Consider the following 19,013-nt stretch of genomic DNA (forward strand, 5'->3'; position numbering starts at 1 on the left):
TGTGATCAGTGAGTTTGAACAGAAGTGAGTGTGAACAGACAGTGAGTGAGCGTGAACAGATAAGACAGTGAGTCTGAACATTGAGTTTGAACAGACAGACAGTGAGTGTGAACGGACAATGAGTGAGTGTGGACAGTGAGTGAGTGTGAACAGACTGAGTGTGAACAGAGTGAGTTTGAACACAGTGAGCGTGGACAATGAGTGAGTGGGAACAGACAGTGAGTGTGCACAGACAGACATTGAGTCTGAACAGACAGCGAATGTGAACAGTGTGTTTGAACACACAGGCAGTGAGCATGAACAGTGAGTGTGAGTTTGAACAGAGTGAGGGTGGATAGCGAGTGAGCTTGAACAGAGTGAGTGTGGAAAGTGAGTGTGAACATACAGACAATGAGTGGGTGTGAACAGACTGAGAATACTCTGTTCACGCTCACTATCCACTCACTCATTGTCTGTGCACACTCACACTATCCCCACTCACACTGTTCAAACTCACTCATTCATTGTCTGTTCACACTCACTCACTATCTTTTTGTTCACAAACTGTTCATGCTCACTATGCCTGAACAATGAGTGTGAACAGACAGTGAGTGTGCACAATACACGTGAACAGACAGTGTGGACAATAAGTGTGAACAGACTCTAAGTGTGGACAGATAGAGCGTGCACAATGAGAGGTGAACAGACTGTGAGTGTGCACAATAAATGTGAACAGACTTTGAATGTGCACAATGAATGTGGACAGACTGTGAGTGTGGACAGACAATTAGTGTGGACAGACTGAGTGTGGATAATGAGTGTGAGTGTGGACAATAAGTGTGGACAGACAGTGTGTGTGGACAGACTGAGTGTGCACACTGAAAGTGTACAGACTGTGAGTGTGGACACAATGAGTGTGGATAATGAGTGTGAGTGTGGACAATAAGTGTGGACAGACAATGAGTGTGGACAGAGAGTGAGTGTGCACAATGAGAGTGAACAGACTGAGTGTGCACACTGAAAGTGTACAGACTGTGAGTGTGGACATAATGAGTGTGGACAGACAATGAGTGTGGACAGAGTGAGTGTGGATAATGAGTGTGGACAGACTGAGTGCACAATGAGAGTGAACAGACTGAGTATGGACAATGAGTGTGGACAGACAATCAGTGTGAACAGAGTGAGTGTGGATAATGAGTGTGGACAGACAGTGAGTGTGAACAGACAATGAGCGTGAACAGACTGAGTGTGGACAGACAATCAGTGTGGACAGAGTGAGTGTGGATAATGAGTGTGAACAGACAATGAGAGTGAACAGACTGTGAGTTTGGACAATGAGTGCGGACAGGCAGTGAGTGTGAACAATCAGTGTGAACAGAGTGAGTGTGGACAATGTGTGTGGACAGACAGAGTGTGAACAGACAATCAGTGTGAACAGACTGTGTGTACACAATGACTGTGGACAGACTGTGAGTGTGAACAATCAGTGTGAACAGAGTGAGTGTGGATAATGTGTGTGGACAGACAGTGAGTGTGAACAAACAATCAGTGTGAACAAACTGTGTGTACACAATGACTGTGGACAGACTGTGAGTATGAACAGGCAGCGAGCGGGGCAGCTCCGGTTTCCATGGCAGCCGGTGGGGGAGGGGGAGGGGTTAAGGGGGGGGTCCTGGCGGGGTTGCGCAGGCGCGGTGGAGTTACCGGGACACAGATCGGAGTCGGAGAAGAAGGGGGCACCGCCGGGATCAGTGCTCCTCCCTGTCGCTGTCCTCCGTCCTCAGGGAGCAGCCCCTTCCTCCCCGGGTGTGGGGTTTGGTGAACACCGTGAGCTCGGAGCAGGAGCGCGGGGATCCAGGGTGAGTGCGACGCTGCAGGCCCGAGGCCCGAGCTCTAGGCCGCAGGCAGAGGGAGAGATGAGGAGGAGGAGGAGGTTTCGAGGCCAAAGGGATAATTCCCCTGATTAACCTTTGTCTGGAGTAGAAGAGCAGAGAGCTCGTGTTGGGACTGTATAAAATATCAGTTAGAGAGTGAGGAGTGGAGCAGGATTAAGCCAATCCTCATGTAAGGTCACACACTTGACATGTTCACTTTGTTTCTTTCTCTCCACAGAATCTGCCAGACCTGCTGAGCATTTCCAGCACCTTCTCTCTCTCTCTCTCAAAAAAAATGTATAAAACACTAGTTGGGCCACAACTGGACACCCACAGCCCTGGTCACCACTTTACGGGAAGGCAGGGTGACCTGAACTCCCAGGGAATAAATCAAAGAGGGCACTATTGGCGCTGCCGACCCTGCCAGAGCTCTGCCATTCAATATGATGGTGGCTGATCCTCTTATTTAATGCCATGCCCTCTCTCTACCCATACCTCTTGGTGCCTTAAGAGTCTAGAAATCTATTTCCTCCTTAAATATATTCAATGACTTGGCCTCCGCAGCCTTCTGTGGTAGAGAATTCTACACGTTCACCACCCTCTGAGTGAAGAAGTTTCTCCTAATCTCAGTCCTAAATGGCCTACCCCATATCCTGTGACTGATCCCTTGTTCTAGATCCCCCTGCAAGAGGAAACATCACCCCTGCATCTGTCTGCCCAACCCTGTCAGAAATTTATATGTTTCAATGAGATCCCCTCTCATTCTTCTGAACTTCAGTGAATATAGGCCTAGCTGGCCCAATCTCTCCTCATACAGCAATTCTGCTATCCCAGGAATCACTTTTGCTGCACTCCCTCTCGGGCGAATACATCCTTTCTGAGGTGAGGAGACCAAAACTGCACACAATACTCCAGGCGTGGTCTCCAAGGGCCTGTACAGCTGCAGTAAGATATCCTTGCTCCTCTACTCAAGTCCTCTTGCAATGAAGGCCAACATACCATTTGCCTTCCTATCTGCTTGCTGCACCTGCATGCTCACTGGTGGACAAGAACACCCAGGTCCCTTTGTACATCAACATTTTCCAATCTATCATCATTTAAATAATATTCTGCCATCCTGTTATTCCTACCGAAGTGGATAACTTCACACTTATCCATGTTATACTGAATCTGCCATGTATTTGCCCAATCATTCAACTTGTCTAAATCGCCTTGAAGTCCATTAACATCCTCCTCACCCCTCATTCCTACCAAGTTTCGTGTCGTCAGCAAACTTGGAAATATTACTTTTGGTTCCCTCATCCAAATTATTGATATATATTGTGAATGGCTGGGGCCCAAGCGTCGATCTCTGTGGTACCCCTTAGTCACTGCCTGCCGCTCTGAAACAGACCCGTTTATTCTGACTCTGCCTCCATCTGTCAACCAATTCTCAATCCATGCCAATATATTACCCCCAATCCCATGTGCTTTAATTTTGCACACTAACTTTTATGTGGGACTTTATCAAAAACTTTTTGAAAATCCAAATACATCACATCTTCTGGTTCTCCCTTATTTACCCTCCTAGTTATTTCCTCAAAAAACTCCAGTAGGTTTGTCAAACATGATTTCGCTTTCATAAATTCATGTTGACTTTATCTAACCCTGTTGATATTTTCTAAGTGTCCTGTTATCACACCCAGTTAGCTGATATCCTCCCTACAGGAATGGAAATGAGAATGATCCCCAATTATTCTGTTAGATAGTTCCATTTTCGCAGAAGGCCTAGTTTTGATGTAAGTTTCTTCTAAATTCCTGGAGCCAAAAAAAGAGAATTGAGCTTTGTGGGCTAGCATTAGTGAAAATTAACAATTTAAAGTTGCTGGATTGTCAGTAAAAAGCCATCTGGTTCTCCAGTGCCCTTCAGAGAAAGGAACTTGTTGCCCGCACTCGGCCTGACTTCCGTGCAGGTTTGGCATGATTTGAAATGCCTCCTGGTGTCAGCTATCAAATGAGGATGGGCAATAAATGCAGCCCTGTTGCTGCCATGCATAGCCCAAATCTCTGGATCCAAGCAAGTTGCATTGCGTGTCCAACCTAATGTTAAGCCAATGGGAGATTTTCTGCTTTATATATTTAAGAAGGAGGGGTTATTAATCATGTGTCCGAACATCTATTGATTTTAATATAAAAGCAAAAAACTGCGGATGCTGGAAATCCAAAACAAAAACAAAAATACCTGGAAAAACTCAGCGGGTCTGGCAGCATCTGCAGAGAGGAACACAGTTAACGTTTCGAGTCCGAATGACCCTTCAACAGAACTAAGTAAAAATAGAAGAGAGGTGAAGTATAAGCTGGTTTAAGGGGGGTGGGTGGGACAAGTAGAGCTGGATAGAGGGCCAGTGATGGGTGGAGATAACCAAAAGATGTCACAGAAAAAGGACAAAGGTGTTGAAGGTGGTGATATTATCTAAGGAATGTGCTAATTAAGGGTAGAAAGCAGGACAAGCAAGGTACAGATAGCCCTAGTGGGGTGAAGGAATCGAAAAAGGTAGAGATAAAACAATGGATGGAAATACATTTAAAAATAATGGAAATAGGTAGGAAAAGAAAAATCTATATAAATTATTGGGGAAAAAAGGGGGGGGATCGGAAAGGGGTGGGGAAGGAGGAGAGAGTTCATGATCTAAAATTGTTGAACTCAATATTCAGTCCGGAAGGCTGTAAAGTGCCTAGTCGGAAGATGAGGTGCTGTTCCTCCAGTTTGCGATGAGCTTCACTGGAACAATGCAGCAGGCCAAGGACGGACATGTGGGCATGAGAGCAGGGTGGAGTGTTGAAATGGCAAGCGACAGGGAGGTCTGGGCCATGCCTGCGGACAGACCGAAGGTGTTCTGCAAAGCGGTCACCCAGTCTGCGTTTGGTCTCTCCAGTGTAGAGGAAACCGCATTGGGAGCAACGAATGCAGTAGACTAAATTGAGGGAAGCGCAAGTGAAATGCTGCTTCACTTGAAAGGAGTATTTGTGCCCTTGGACGGTGAGGAGAGGGGAAGTAAAGGGGCAGGTGTTGCACCTTGTGCGGTTGCATGGGAAGGTGCCTTGGGAGGGGGTTGAGGTGTAGGGGGTGATGGAGGAGTGGACCAGGATGTCTCGGAGGGAACGATCCCTGCGGAATGCCTCCGGGTGGGGTGAAGGGAAGATGTGTTTGGTGGTGGCATCATGCTGGAGTTGGCGGAAATGGCGGAGGATGATCCTTTGAATGCGGAGGCTGGTGGGGTGATAAGTGAGGGCAAGGGGGACCCTATCATGTTTCTGGGAGGAAGAGGAAGGTGTGAGGGCGGATGCACGGGAGATGGGCCGGACACGGTTGAGGGCCCTGTCAACCACTGTGGGTGGAAAACCTCGGTTAAGGAAGAAGGAAGACATGTCAGAGGAACTGTTTTTGAAAGTGGCATCATCAGAACAGATGCGACGGAGGCGAAGGAACTGAGAGAATGGGATGGAGTCCTTACAGGAAGCAGGGTGTGAGGAGCTGTAGTCGAGGTAGCTGTGGGAGTCGGTAGGCTTGTAATGGATATTGGTGGACAGTCTATCACCAGAAATTGAGACACAGAGGTCAAGGAAGGGAAGTGTCAGAGATGGACCATGTGAAAATGATGGAGGGTTGGAAATTGGAAACAAAATTAATAAATTTTTCCAGGTCCAGATGAGAGCATGAAGCAGCACCGAAGTAATCATCGGAGAAAGAGTTGTGGGAGGGGGCTGGAGGAGGACTGGAACAAGGAATGTTCCACATACTCCATAAAGAGACAGGCATAGCTGGGGCGCAGTCGGGTACCCATAGCCGCACCTTTTGTTTGGAGGAAGTGAGAGGAGTTTAAGGAGAAATTTATTTTATTTTTGTCTTCGCCCTTTGCCTGTATGTTTATTTTAATCTCTGCTTTTGTGGTAGCAACTAATTTCCTTGAGTCGCTGGCTGTTGTGTCACCTATGTGGCTCCAGTGAGTTTAGCCATAAATGAATGGAGTTCATTGGCTATCCCTTGTTGTAGGTGCGCCAAATAAGAGAAACCCAGCTCTGATTTTGGTGGCACTTAGGGAGGTTTGGGTGTTTGGTGCGTTGGGGGAAAAAAAATGACAATTTTTTTTATTCGGGCTTAGTTTCCTAGGTCAAGTGGAAGTCCCACAGTGCAGGATACCATCAAGGTTTAAAAAGAAGAGATATCACAGAAAATTATGAAGTATTGATAAGGTGGCAATGAGCTTGTGCTTAAAAGTAAGAGGAAACGAAGTACCGAACTTGAATGTTGCTGAAAAGAGAGGCATGTTGCTGAAGCTTTTCATCTCACACTCATCAGGAAGGAAAAATGCAGGATTACCAAATTTCGAATGATCACAACAATTTATACTTAAAGAGAAAAGGGTGCTGATTGGTTGGCAGGTGGACTCTAATTGGCTGAGGTGTTGCCATGGAGAAAGCAATGGGGAGCTACTGGCTCCCCAGGCCCCCTGGTAATTCAAAAAAAAGGCACAAGGCTTGAACATATTCCTTTTGTTTGCAGAGAATGGCGTGAACGTATGTCCCTTTGAACAAATGTTACTGAGACATGTTACGAGTTTGATTGATTATCTAATTGGTTGTTTGTGTAACCATTATTGGACTCAGGATTGTTAAGCAAGTGTTGTCCAATCATGGAATTACATGTAACAGAGGTTTTGTTTTGTTGGTTTTGCAAGCACGGGCTAGTTGATTATGTCTGTACTCTGCTTGCTGCTGATGATCCTTTGAAATTTGGCATTCTTGCTTTTGCCCTGTTGAGTGCAAGATGAAAAGCTTCGACAAGTTATCTCTCTTTTCAACAGACTTCAGGAAATAAAGTACTAAACATGTACGGAATTCCATCATTAGGATCCTGGAGAAAAATGGGTTCAACTTGGCTTCCAGATTCCAGCATCATACTGAGTAGAGCTGCAGGAAAAAGTGTGCATTGAGGGATATTTGGACATCGAAGAATGAGGTGGTGGGAGGGGACGCAATTCAGAGGAAGCTTGATCAGAATGGAACAGATGACTGAGGAACAATACGTGGGCTGCAAGCCTTGATCATTCAGCCCATGAAACCCAGCCAGCTTAGTTCAGTTTTACATCTGTAATTCTTTAAGGATCTTACAGCACAGAAGGAAGCCATTTGGCCCATTACAACCATGCCGGTTCTTTGAAAAAGCTCTCCAATTGAGCCTGCAGCACTTTTTCCATTAACCCTGCAAATTAGTCCTCTTCAAGTATATTGCACCGTAAGTGAGGGGAGGAAGAAGAAAGGAAGAGCAGGAGCGATAGAGGATTTGTTAGTTAGGGGAACCGACAGGCATTTCTGTGGCCGTAGGCGTGACTCCAGGATGGTATGTTGCCTCCCTGGTGCCAGGGTCAAGGGCGCCATGGAGCGGCTGCAGGACATTCTTCTGCGGGAGAGTGAGCAGCCAGAGGTCGTGGTCCACATTGGTACCAATGACTTGGGTAGGAAAGGGAATGAAGTCCTGAAAGCAGATTGTAGGGAGCTTGGAAGGAGTTTGAAAAGCAGGACCTCAAAAGCAATGATCTCAGGATTACTGCCAGTCCCACGTGCAAGTGAGCATAGAAATAGGAGAATTCAGTGATTGAATACGCGGCTAGAAAGCTGAAGTAGGAGGGAGAGCATCAGATTTCTGAGGCGTGGGGTCTGTACAAGCCGGACGGTTTACATCAGTTTACATCTGAATATCCTCACTGGGAGGTTTACTAGTGCGTTTGGGAGGGTTTAAACTTGATTGGCAGGGGATGGAAACCTGAGGGCAGCTTCAGATAGGACAAATTCCAAGCAGGGGATGGGAGACAGAAAATTAGTGTCTCAAAGACAGAAGAAGCAAAGATTGAAAAGTGTACAGCACAGGAATTTGGCAGTGTTAAAAAGGTTTTTATGTAAATGGAAAGAGTATAGCAAGTAAAGCTGATGAGCTGAGGGCACAGAAGATATCACATGCAGCGTGGTATCAAACTATAATGGAAACTTGGCTTAAAGAGGGGCAAAAATGGCATTCAACATCCCTGGATCTAGTTTTCAGGCAGGATAGAGAGGGGATTTTAAAAAAAAAATGGTGGATGGTAGCATTATTGGTTAAGGAAACAGTTACAGCTGTGAGGAGGGATGATACACAAAATGAATTGTCAAACAAGACCATGGTGGGTTGAGCTCAGAAATAAAAAAGGAGCAGCCATACTGCTAGGTGTGTACTATCCCCTGCTATCAACATCCTGGGTGGGGGGGGGGTTACCATTGACCAGAAACGGAACTGGACTAACCATATAAATACTGTGGCTACAAGAGCAGGCTAAGTAACTCACCACCTGACTCCCCAAAGCCTGTCCACCACCTACAAGGCACAAGTCAGGAGTGAGATGAAAACTCTCCACTTGCCTGGATGATGGCAGCTCCCACAACACTCGAAGCTTAACACCGTCCAAGACAAAGCAGCCCGCTTGATTGGCACTCCCTCCACCACCGACGCACAGTGGCAGCCATGTGTACCACCTACAAAATGTGCTGCAGAAACTCACCAAGGCTCTTTAGACAGCACCTTTTCTTTGTATTCGTTCATGGGATGTAGGTGTCACTGGCTAGGCCAGCATTTATTGCCCATCCCTAATTGCCCTTGAGAACTGAATGGCTTGCTAGGCCATTTCAGGGGCATTGCTGTGGGCCTGGAGCCGGACCAGGTAAGGATGGCAGATTTCCTTCCCTAAAGGACATTAGCGAACAGGATTGGTTTTTTACAACAATCGACAATGGTTTCATGGTCATCATTAGACTTTTAATTCCAGATTTTTATTCAATTCACATTCCACCATCTGCTGTGATGGGATTCGAGCCCGGGTACCCAGAGCATTACCCTGGGTCTCTGGATTACTCGTTCAGTGACAATACCACCACGCCATCGCCAACCCCCACACCGATGACCACTACCACCTAGAAGGACAAGGGCAGCAGATACATGGGAACACCACCACTTGGAAGTTCCCCTCCAAGCCACTCACCATCCTAACTTGGAAATATATCGGCCGTTCCTGTCGCAGGGTCAAAATCCTGCAACTCCCTCCCAAACAGCACTGTGGGTGTATCTACACCACATGGACTGCAGCGGTTCAAGAAGGCAGCTCACCACCACCTTCTCAAGGGCAATTAGGGATGGGCAATAAATGCTGGCCTAGCCAGCAACACCCACATACCTTGAATGAATAAAAAAAACTATAGACCCCCCAATAGTGAGAGCGAGATACAAGAGCAAATATGTAGGCAAATTTCTGAGTGCAGAAACAATAGGGCAATAATAGATGGGGACTTCACTAATATTACCTGGGATATGAACAGTTTGAAAGGCACAGAGGGCACAAAATTCTTGAACTGCATTCAAGAGAACTTTTTTAGCCAGTACATAAGCCCAATGAGAGGGGGTGCAGTTCTAGATTTAGTCTCATGAAATGAAGCAGGGCAAGTAGATGAAGGAGTAGTAGGTGACCATTTTGGAGATAGTGACAATAATACTGTTAGATTTAGTATCATTATGGAAAAGGACAAAGATGGAATAGGAGTACAAGTTCTAAATTAGGAGAAGACAAATTTTACAAAGCTGAGAAGTGATGTTGCGAAAGTGGACTGTTTACAGCTACTTGATGGAAAATCAGTGACAAATCAGTGGGAGGCATTTAAAAGCGAGATTCTACAAGCATAGTGTAGACATGTCCCCAAAAAGAAAAAGGGCGGTACTGCTAAACCTAGAGCCCCCTGGTTATCCAGAAGCATACAGGGTAGGATAAAGCAGAAAACGAAAGCTTATGACAGTCACAAAAAAACGTAACACTTTAGGAAGCCTACAGGAGTATAGAAAGTGCAGAGGTGAAGTAAAAAAGGAAATTTGGAAAGCAAAGAGAGAATGTGGAAAAAATATTGACAGGTAAAATCAAAGAAAACCTAAATATGTTTTATTAGTACATTAAGAGCAAGAGGATAACCAGGGTAAGGGTAGGGCCTTTCACAGATGTACAAGGTAAATTGTGCGTGGATGCAGAAGATGTGGGCAGGGTTCTTAATGAACTTTGTCTCTGCCTTCACTAAGGAGAGGGGTGCTGCAGACATTCTAGTTAATGAGTGTGAAACATTAGATACAATAAGCATAGTGAGAGAGGAAGTACTGGAGGGACTGTAATTCATGAAGGTGGATAAATCACCAGGGCCGGATGGATTATATCCCAGGCTGTTAAAGGAAGGAAGTAGAGGATGCTCTGAGGATCATTTTTCAATCCTCACTAGATACAGGCGAGGTCCCAGAGGATTGGAGGCCTGCAATTGGTGTACCATTATTTAAAAAGGGTGCGAAGGATAGACCAGAAAAATCATAGGCCAGTCAGTCTGACTTCAGTGGTGGGCAAATTATTGGAAACAATTCTGATTCACAGAATAAACTGTCACTTAGAAAGGCACGGGTTGATCAGGGATAGTCAGCATAGTCCACAGGTCCCTGAATGTGGCAGGATAAGGTGGTAAAGAAAGCATATGGAATGCTTTCCTTTATTGGACAAGGTATAGAATACAAAAGCAGGGATGTAATACTGGAACTGCTGGTTAGGCCAGTTCTGGTCGCCACATTACAGGAAGGACATTGCTCTGGAGAAGGTACAGAGAAAATTTACAAGAATGTTGCCAGGACTTGAAAATTGCAGCAATGAGGAAAGATTGAAAAGGCTAGGGTTGTTTTCCTTAGAACAGAGGAGACTGAAGGGTGATCTAATTGAGGTGTAGAAAATTACGAGGGGCCTAGATACGGTAGACAGGAAAGACCTATTTCCCTTACCTGAGGGGCCAATTATCAGGGGATAAAAGCAAAAAAACTGCGAATGCTGGAAATCCAAAACAAAAACAAAAATACCTGGAAAAACTCAGCAGGTCTGGCAGCATTTGTGGAGAGGAGCACAGTTAACGTTTCGAGTCCGAATGACCCTTCAACAGAACTAAGTAAAAATAGAATAGATGTGAAATATAAGCTAGTTTAAGGGGGGTGGGACAAGTAGAGCTGGATAGAGGGCCAGTGATAGGTGGAGATAATCAAAAGATGTCAGAGTCAAAATGACAAAGAGGTGTTGAAGGTGGTGATATTATCTAAGGAATGTGCTAATTAAGGGTAGAAAGCAAGACAAGCAAGGTACAGATAGCCCTAGTGGGGGTGGGTTGGGGTGAAGGAATCGAAAAAGGCTAAAAGGTAGAGAGAAAACAATGGATGGAAATACATTTAAAAATAATGGAAGTAGGTGGGAAAATCTATATAAATTATCAGGGGACATAGATTTAAGGTGATTGGTAGCAGGATTAGAGGGGACATGAGGAAGCATTTCTTCACCCAGAAGGTGCTGGATGTCTGGAATTCGCTGCCTGAATTGATGGTTGAGGCTGAAACCCTCAACTTGTTCGAAAGGTACCTAGACTACTGCATCTGAAGTGCCGTAACCTGAAAGGCTATGGACAGGGTGCTGGAAGGTGGGATTAGAATGGGTGGCTAGTTTTTCATTCTTTTTTGGCCAGTGCAGACATGATGGGCTGAATTGCCTCTTTCCGTGCTGTAACTTTTCTCTGGTTCTATATGTCCACTTGCCTTTGAAAATTTCCAATAGAACCTGTGTCCTGGATCTGAAACAGCTGTCTGTGTGAAGACATTTCTCATTATTTCCCCTCTAATCCTTGTCATTGCTTGTACCAATTACTGGATCTGAAGGTTTGGAAGGGGCTAGGCTTAGTGTGACGCCTCGTTGATGATTAAACCAGAGCAGTAGAGTCTATTCGATTGAATGGGAGCATTGGTTTAAACTTGATGCAGGATCTACCAGTCTTCACACTACGCTCCTAAGTGGGCCATAAGAGAATATCCCAAAGACTGCTCCAGTAAAGGCAAGGATATTAAGGGTTTTGAACTGGTGGCCCAGCCTTGAGGGGCCAAATGGCCCACTCGAGTTCCTACATTCCAATGTCCTGCAAAATCTTAAAGTACAAATTATTTCTACGTGGATGATTCATGGTGCAATTTTTAAAAAAATGCCAATATGACAAATATTTAAGTACCCAAACTGGTGACTATTACTTAATTAAGGTACTGCAAAATAAATGTGCTTATATGCTGCGCGGTGAAAATCCATATATATTTCACCCATGTCCCAGATGGGTTTTTGATGCTGCATCTATTTTGAGGCTGAATTATCTGACTGATTGTGTTCCCTCCTCATCAGTTGAGTTAAATTTTCCCTCACTGATAACCCTGCTGCTTGGGCCCACAGGTTTTGTGAACTGTGTGTTGATGTGTCTGTAATTACATAAGTATTGGGAATCCTGCCATGTACTTGCATACTGGTGGTGGGATCAATTTAAGATGATGCATTAAGGGTCCAAAACAAGATGCATGTGGCGGAAGTACAGATTTTGCTTTGTTCTGAATAGCTCCAGTGACAATACTAGCTATTTTTGTATTTTATGCTCATCGAGGTGAGAGCCGGTGATGGTGGAGAATGGAACACTTTCTGTTTTGTGCAGCCAGTGAGACACTGCCAATGATTCAATTTCTCCACCTTCCTGCCCCAAACTCCTGTGGAGCATCTCATGAGACTATGAACTGTTTACCTCCCTGTCAACTTGGAAAATGGCATGAAAATGCTTCAGCTCATTGTGCATTTTAAAGAACAAAAGACTTGCATTTATGTTACGCCTTTCACGCTTTCGGGAAGCCTCAGAGCACTTTAAAAGCCAACAAATTCCTTTTGGAAGCAAAGTCACTATTCTAATGTAGGAAACCAATTGGCTGTCAATTTATGCAGAGCAAGTTCCCACATACAGCAACGACAACATAAAACGTTGATTGAGGAAAAAATGTTGGCCCAGGACAATGGGGAGAACTCCCCTGTTCTCCTTCGAAATAGTTTCATGGGTCCTTCTACGTCCACCTGCGAGGGCAGACAGTTTAACTGTACCTCTGCCAGTGCACCCTCAGTATTGTTCCGAAGTGCCAATCAATATTTTGTTCCCCTGTATCCTGGACTCATGTTTATCCCTTACGTGTCTGGAGTGGGCCCTGATTTACTGATTCAGAGAGTAAAGTGCTACCTATTGAACCGCAGCTAAACATCTCATAGGGTGCTGGCAGCTCATCAAACTGGGCTGGATTTGAACCCAGGTTCCAGAGATGATAGGACTGTATCTGAACTGAAGTCATAAAATAGTTCAGCGCAGAAGCAGTCCACTTGGCCATTGTGTTTTCAGATCATTGGCTTCCATCAACTGTGATCAGTTTTTAAAAATTGGCTATTGTATTATAGAGACCATATCAATTATGAATGATCTGTTCTATTGCAGAGGAGAACTAAAAGCCAGGCATGGCCACAACAGAGGTTACAGTGAAGACTCTGGACTCCCAGAGCAGGACCTACACAGTTGAAGAAGAGGTAAATACTGGCTGTATCTGGGGAGCAGGCCAACAACACTCCTTTCTTACCTACTTCCTTAACCTCTCCACCACTGGTTGGGGGAGCTATTTTCAAAGAACTGACTCGTCTATCCAAAGATGGTTCTGGTCCTGCTTCATGGCTTACCTGTATCTTTTTCAATGACCCATAGAGGCATGAGGGGCTCAATTGTCTCTGAGTCATAGAGACATCATGGCACAGAAAGAGGCCATTCGCCCCATCTAGTCCATGTAGACTCTTGGTATAGCAGTCCAGTTAATCATATTCCCCCATTCTATCCCTGTAAGTTTATTTCCCTCCAGTGCTCATTTAATTTCCTTTGAAAATCATTCATCATCTCTGCTTCCACCACCCTCATAGGCAGCAAGTTCCAGACTGTAACCACTCACTGTATAAAGTTCTTTCTCGCATCCCCCTGCATCTCTTGCCCGAAACCTAAACCTGTGCCCCCCAACCCTTGTACCATTAGCTAATGGGATCAATTTTCTCTTTGTATACGTTATCTAAACCTGTCATAATCTTGTACACCTCTATCAAATCTTTCCTCAATCTCCTTTGCACTGAGGGGAACTACCTTAGCTTTTCCAACTTACCTTTGTGGTTAAAATCCCCCATCCCAAAACCATTGTGTTAAATCTCCTCTGCACCCTCTCAAGGACCCTCACACCCTTCTTGAAGTGTGGTGACCAGAACTGGACAGAATTCTCTAGTTGTGGCCTAACCAGAACTTTATAGAGGTTCAGCATAACTTTCCTGCTTTTGTACTTGGCAAGATGTAACAAGTGGAGTGCCACAAAAGTCAGTGCTGGGGCCTCAATTACTCACAGCCCATTTCAATGAGTATTGCTGAAAAATATATTTTGTTGGAGCTTTTCATCTTGTACTCATCAGGATAACAACAAGAATGCCAATGTCAGGGAAAGCAACAACTTTATATTGTATAAGAAGAGAGTACTGATTGGTTGGCAAGTGGACTCTGATTGGCAGAGGTGCTACCATGGAGAATGCACAAGTTAATGCTGACTGACAGCTGCCAAGCGTTGTTTGAAATTTTAAATCAGGCAGCTTGACTCTGGTCAAGGCATTGCCCCGAGCAATGAATCAGTGAATGGCTATCACTTATTTTGTTTAGCTGAAATAGGCGCAATGTGTGTACATGTTCTTTCTGCCTGCAAAGAACAGGGCCCTGTGTGCATATATATATATATGTAGCTTTGCAGCGCCACACTCTGAGCTTGACTGAAAATCTTAAATGGCTGTCAGCGTAATTTTTAGCACACTGAGGATTATTTAGCAAATGTCCAATTGCGGAATCACATCTAATGTTGGACACTGTTTTGAGTTTTACCAGCACGGGCTGTTTGGATGTGGTCTGTACCTTGCCCGTTGTGAAAAGTGGACATACTGTTTGATATGATCTGCTGGCCTTTGGGATGTATGGCCTACATACATAGCATCCACTGGCACTGAAATTCATATACCACATTATTAATTGTGTGATAGGCAGAATGTCTTTTTGGTTTGATGGCAGCATCCTGTTAGTGGCGAATACCTCATGTGTTGCTACTGCATTGTAGCAGCATGAAACAGCTAGCTTCACTTGTTGCTCAAATTTTTGAGATGCCTTACCCTTCCAGGGTAACCTGAGGTAGGCTGTGCACTTCTCAGGGCCAAAAGTGACTGCGTTAGGCCCATTCATGAGTCTGCGCGCTATACAGCACAAAATGATCTGATCAGGGTAACAATTATCCTGTAAGATGCCTTTGATGTGCCCTATTTCAGCATCCATCTTGCCTGGTGAGCAAATGGTTCAGGCCCTATTTATAAGTTGTCGATAAGGGCAATCTTATAGCGTGTGGAACTGTAAGAATCCTAAAGCGTGTATTGATCAGTGTAGGGAGGCTTGCGGTAGACTGTGGTAGGGAACTCCCTGGCAGATTTCTCAACTCGTATGTCAAGGAAGGGGAGTTCATTTGACTGCTCCATTTCTAAGGTGAATTTGAGTGCAAGATGGAGCCAAATAATACATGCAAGTAAATTATTACATGTGCCACGGATTTAAATATAGCAAGCACATCATCCACATATCAGCCCTGAAAAGTGCCCAATCTACCTCAATACCCTGGAAGGGCAAGGTGCCCCAAAAATTAGAGCAATAGGTCGTGAGTCTGTGGAATTCTCTTCCCCAGAGAATGGTGAAGGCAAGACCATTGAATATTTTTAAGGCAGAGGTCGACAGTTACTTGATTACCAAGGGAATCAAAATGTTTCGGGGTAGGCAAGAAAGTGGCCACAGTCAGATTAGCTATGATCTTGTCGAATGGCGAAGCAGGCTCAAGAAGTCGAAAGGCCCCTCCCTCCAAATTCGTATATTTGTATGTACTCAATATTTCTATTTATGAAGCCCAAGAGCCTATATGCTTTGCTGACCACACTCAATATGTCCTATTCAAAAATCTGTCCATGTGAATCACCAAGTCTATCTGTCCCTGTACACTCTTTAAAACTGAGTCATATAGCCTATATTGTCTCTCCCTGTCCCTTCTGCCAAAGCGCTCACCCCACACTTGCTGTGTATTAAATTCCATCATTCCACTTGTCTTTTTTTAATTCTTTCATGGGATGTGGGCATTGCTGGCCAGCATTTCTTGCCCACCCATAATTGCCCTTGAACTGAGTAACTTGCTAGGCCATTTCAGAGGGCAGTCAACCACATTCATGTGGGCCTGGAGTCACATGTAGGCCTGACCAGGGAAGGACAGCAGATTTCCTTCCCTAAAGGACATCAGTGAACCAGATGGGTTTTTGTGACAATCGATGTAGCTTTATATTCCAGATTTATTAACTGAATTCAAATTACACCAGCTGCCGTGGTGAGATTTGAACCTATGTCCCCAGAGCATTAGCCTGGGTCCTTGCATTACTAGTCCTGTGACATTGCCACTATGCCACAATACCACCATCTCTCCCAATTCTGCCCATTCTGCTAGCCTACCTATGTCCTGTTGCAGTTGATTGGTGGTATCCACACTGCTACGTCTTCCAAGTTTCGTATCGTTGCAAATTTTGAAATTTTACACTCTTCCAAAACTCAAGCTATTTTCATGTGTATAAGTGGCCCGAGCATTTAATCTTGGGGAACATTTGAAAAACCACCATTTAGCATGTCACGGTCCTATGGCTTTGAGCCAATTTTTTTTCTATGCAAGCTGACACTGACCCTCCTATCCCATGAGTCTCAATTTGGTTAACCAGCCTTTTCTGTGGTACTTGTCAAAAACTTTCTTATAATCTATATAGACAGCACCCATTGTTTTCCTGTCAACTTTCTTTGCTACTTCATCAAAAATTTCAATTAGATTAGTCAAGCAGGATCTACCTTTACATATCTAAAACAAAAACAGAATTACCTGGAAAAACTCAGCAGGTCTGGCAGCATCGGTGGAGAAGAAAAGAGTCGACGTTTCGAGTCCTCACGACCCTTCAACAGAACTAACTTTCCATATCTATGCTGGCTCTGCTTTAATTAACTCAAACCTCTCCAATACTCTGTTGGTCTCTTATTGTTTCTAAAACTTTAACTACCTCTGTGCTAAGTTAACTGGTCTATAGTTTACAGGAATGTGTTTGCATCCTTTCTTGAATAAGGGTGTCACATTTGCCACTTTCCAATCCTCTAGCACCTCCCTCCCTATTTAGTGAAGATTTGAAGATTATGGCAAGCCCTTCCTCTATCTCCACCCCACTTACTTTAGTAACCTGGGATGCAAGCCACCTTAACCAGGCAACTTATTCACCTTTAAGGATCGTCAGCCTTTACAGTACATCCTTCCTATCAGTTGTCACCCTGTCCATTACCTACCACTATTTTATCAGCAGCCTTTTCCTTAGTAAACATCAATATAAAGTACTCATTATGTATTCTAGCCTCATCCTAAGCATTTATCACCCTCTTTGTCCCTTATAGGCCCCACTGCACCTTTTGACTGCTTGCTATTTACAGAAGAAGATTCTTGGGTCCCCTTTTATGTTGGCTGCCATTCTATTCTCATATCATCTCTTTGTCAGTCATATTTTCACCTCAACCTGGTTCTTGCTTGAAGAATTCACCTGATATGCATCATACGCCCTCTGTTTCTTTGTTGTTTCATATTCTCTGTCTTGTCAACCAGGAAGTTCTGGTTTTGGTTCCCCTGCCTTTCACCCTTGTTGGAATGTACCTAACCTGTACCTGAAATATTTCCTCCTTAAAGATTACCAATTGTTCTATTACAGTATTTCCTGTCAGTCTTTGGTTCCATTTGACCCTCCCATTGAAAGTAGCCCTCTTCCAATTTAGGAGTTAAACTTTAGATTGTTCCTTGCTTTTCTCCGTTACTAATCTAAACCTTATGATACAATGATCACTCATACCCAAGTGTTCCCCCACAGACGCTTGATCCATTTAGCCCACCTCATTCTCCAGCACCAAACCTAGCAATTTCTCCTTCCTAGTTGGACCAAGAACATACTGGTAAAGGAAGTTTTCCTGAACACATTTCAGAAATTCCTCCTCTCCCTTACCCTTTAACTCTGACTATCCCAATTGATAATTAAAGTCCCCCAGTATCACCACTTTATAGTTGTTGCACACCTGTGATTTCCCTGCAGATTTGCTTGTCTATTGCTCTCTCACTATTTGGAGGCCTATAAAATACCCCCCAGCAGCATGATTAGCCCTTTTTGCTCCTCAACTCTAACTAAATGCATTCTGTCCTGGCCTGCTGAAGGATGTCCTCTCTTTCCAACACTACAATGTCTTCCCTAATGAGTACTGCTACTCCACCTCACTTTTTTTTCTTCCCTATCTATTTTGAACTGTATCCTGAACTATGCTGTATCGTTCTATGAGGATCCAGAAATACTCTCCCTATGATTTTCCTGTGGGAAGTACCGGGCCTTTGTTCAAAAGATTCCTGTAACAACACTTATGAGGTTCAGAACCCTTCCAAAATCTTGGCTGTTAACATGCCACTGTATTGCATGTGTTGTTTTGTGTCTTGGTTTGTGCTGAACTTTCGAGGATGTTTTGCTGAGTTGTCATTTATTGCAGTCTATTTTGACTGAGCTGGTGTTTGTTCTCCTTCTCCATCAGCTTACAGTCAAAGAGTTCAAAGAACACATCTCTAGCTCTGTGAACATCCCAGCGGACAAGCAGAGGCTCATTTACCAGGGTCGGGTCCTGCAAGATGACAAGAAGCTGAAAGATTATGGCAAGTATTAGCCCTTTCCTTTTTCTTCTTCCTTTAAGGTGCTCGGCTTTTCCTCTATCCCATGGTACAAGTGCTCTTTTTACAAACTTTATTACATAGAACATACTTCAAAAATGAGCCATTTGGCCCAGTTGATCTTATTGACAACAATATGGACAAAGTTTTGGCTTTGGGGGGGAGTGTAAGGGGGTGCGGAATAGAAAGCAAGGAATTTACAAACCTGCTGAAGCCAGATGTAGTGACGAGAAATCTACTGGCAGATAACACACTTACCTGAATGAATATTTTTCAGCAAAATCTTTAAATGATTTTCACTTTATAAGTAGAAGAAAATATAAATACGCACCTCAAGTGCTGTAACTTGCAGGGCTACAGACCAAGCCCTGGAAAGTGGG

General features: G+C 44.3%; 1 protein-coding gene across 1 annotated transcript in view; it reads left to right on the forward strand.

Annotated features, from left to right (window-relative positions):
• Positions 1 to 1,689: 1,689 nt before the first annotated feature.
• LOC144695681 (large proline-rich protein BAG6-like) overlaps positions 1,690 to 19,013 on the forward strand; it is a 92,376-nt gene continuing 75,052 nt past the window's right edge. Inside the window, exons 1-3 of the mRNA XM_078566618.1 lie at positions 1,690 to 1,838; positions 13,257 to 13,345; positions 18,501 to 18,618. Coding sequence (XP_078422744.1) covers positions 13,277 to 13,345; positions 18,501 to 18,618 — 187 coding nt within the window. The 5' untranslated portion in view covers positions 1,690 to 1,838; positions 13,257 to 13,276. The remainder of the gene's footprint in view (positions 1,839 to 13,256; positions 13,346 to 18,500; positions 18,619 to 19,013) is intronic.

The sequence above is a fragment of the Cetorhinus maximus genome, chromosome 21 (genome assembly GCF_964194155.1).
Source record: "Cetorhinus maximus chromosome 21, sCetMax3.hap1.1, whole genome shotgun sequence".
Classification (NCBI taxonomy): domain Eukaryota; kingdom Metazoa; phylum Chordata; class Chondrichthyes; order Lamniformes; family Cetorhinidae; genus Cetorhinus; species Cetorhinus maximus.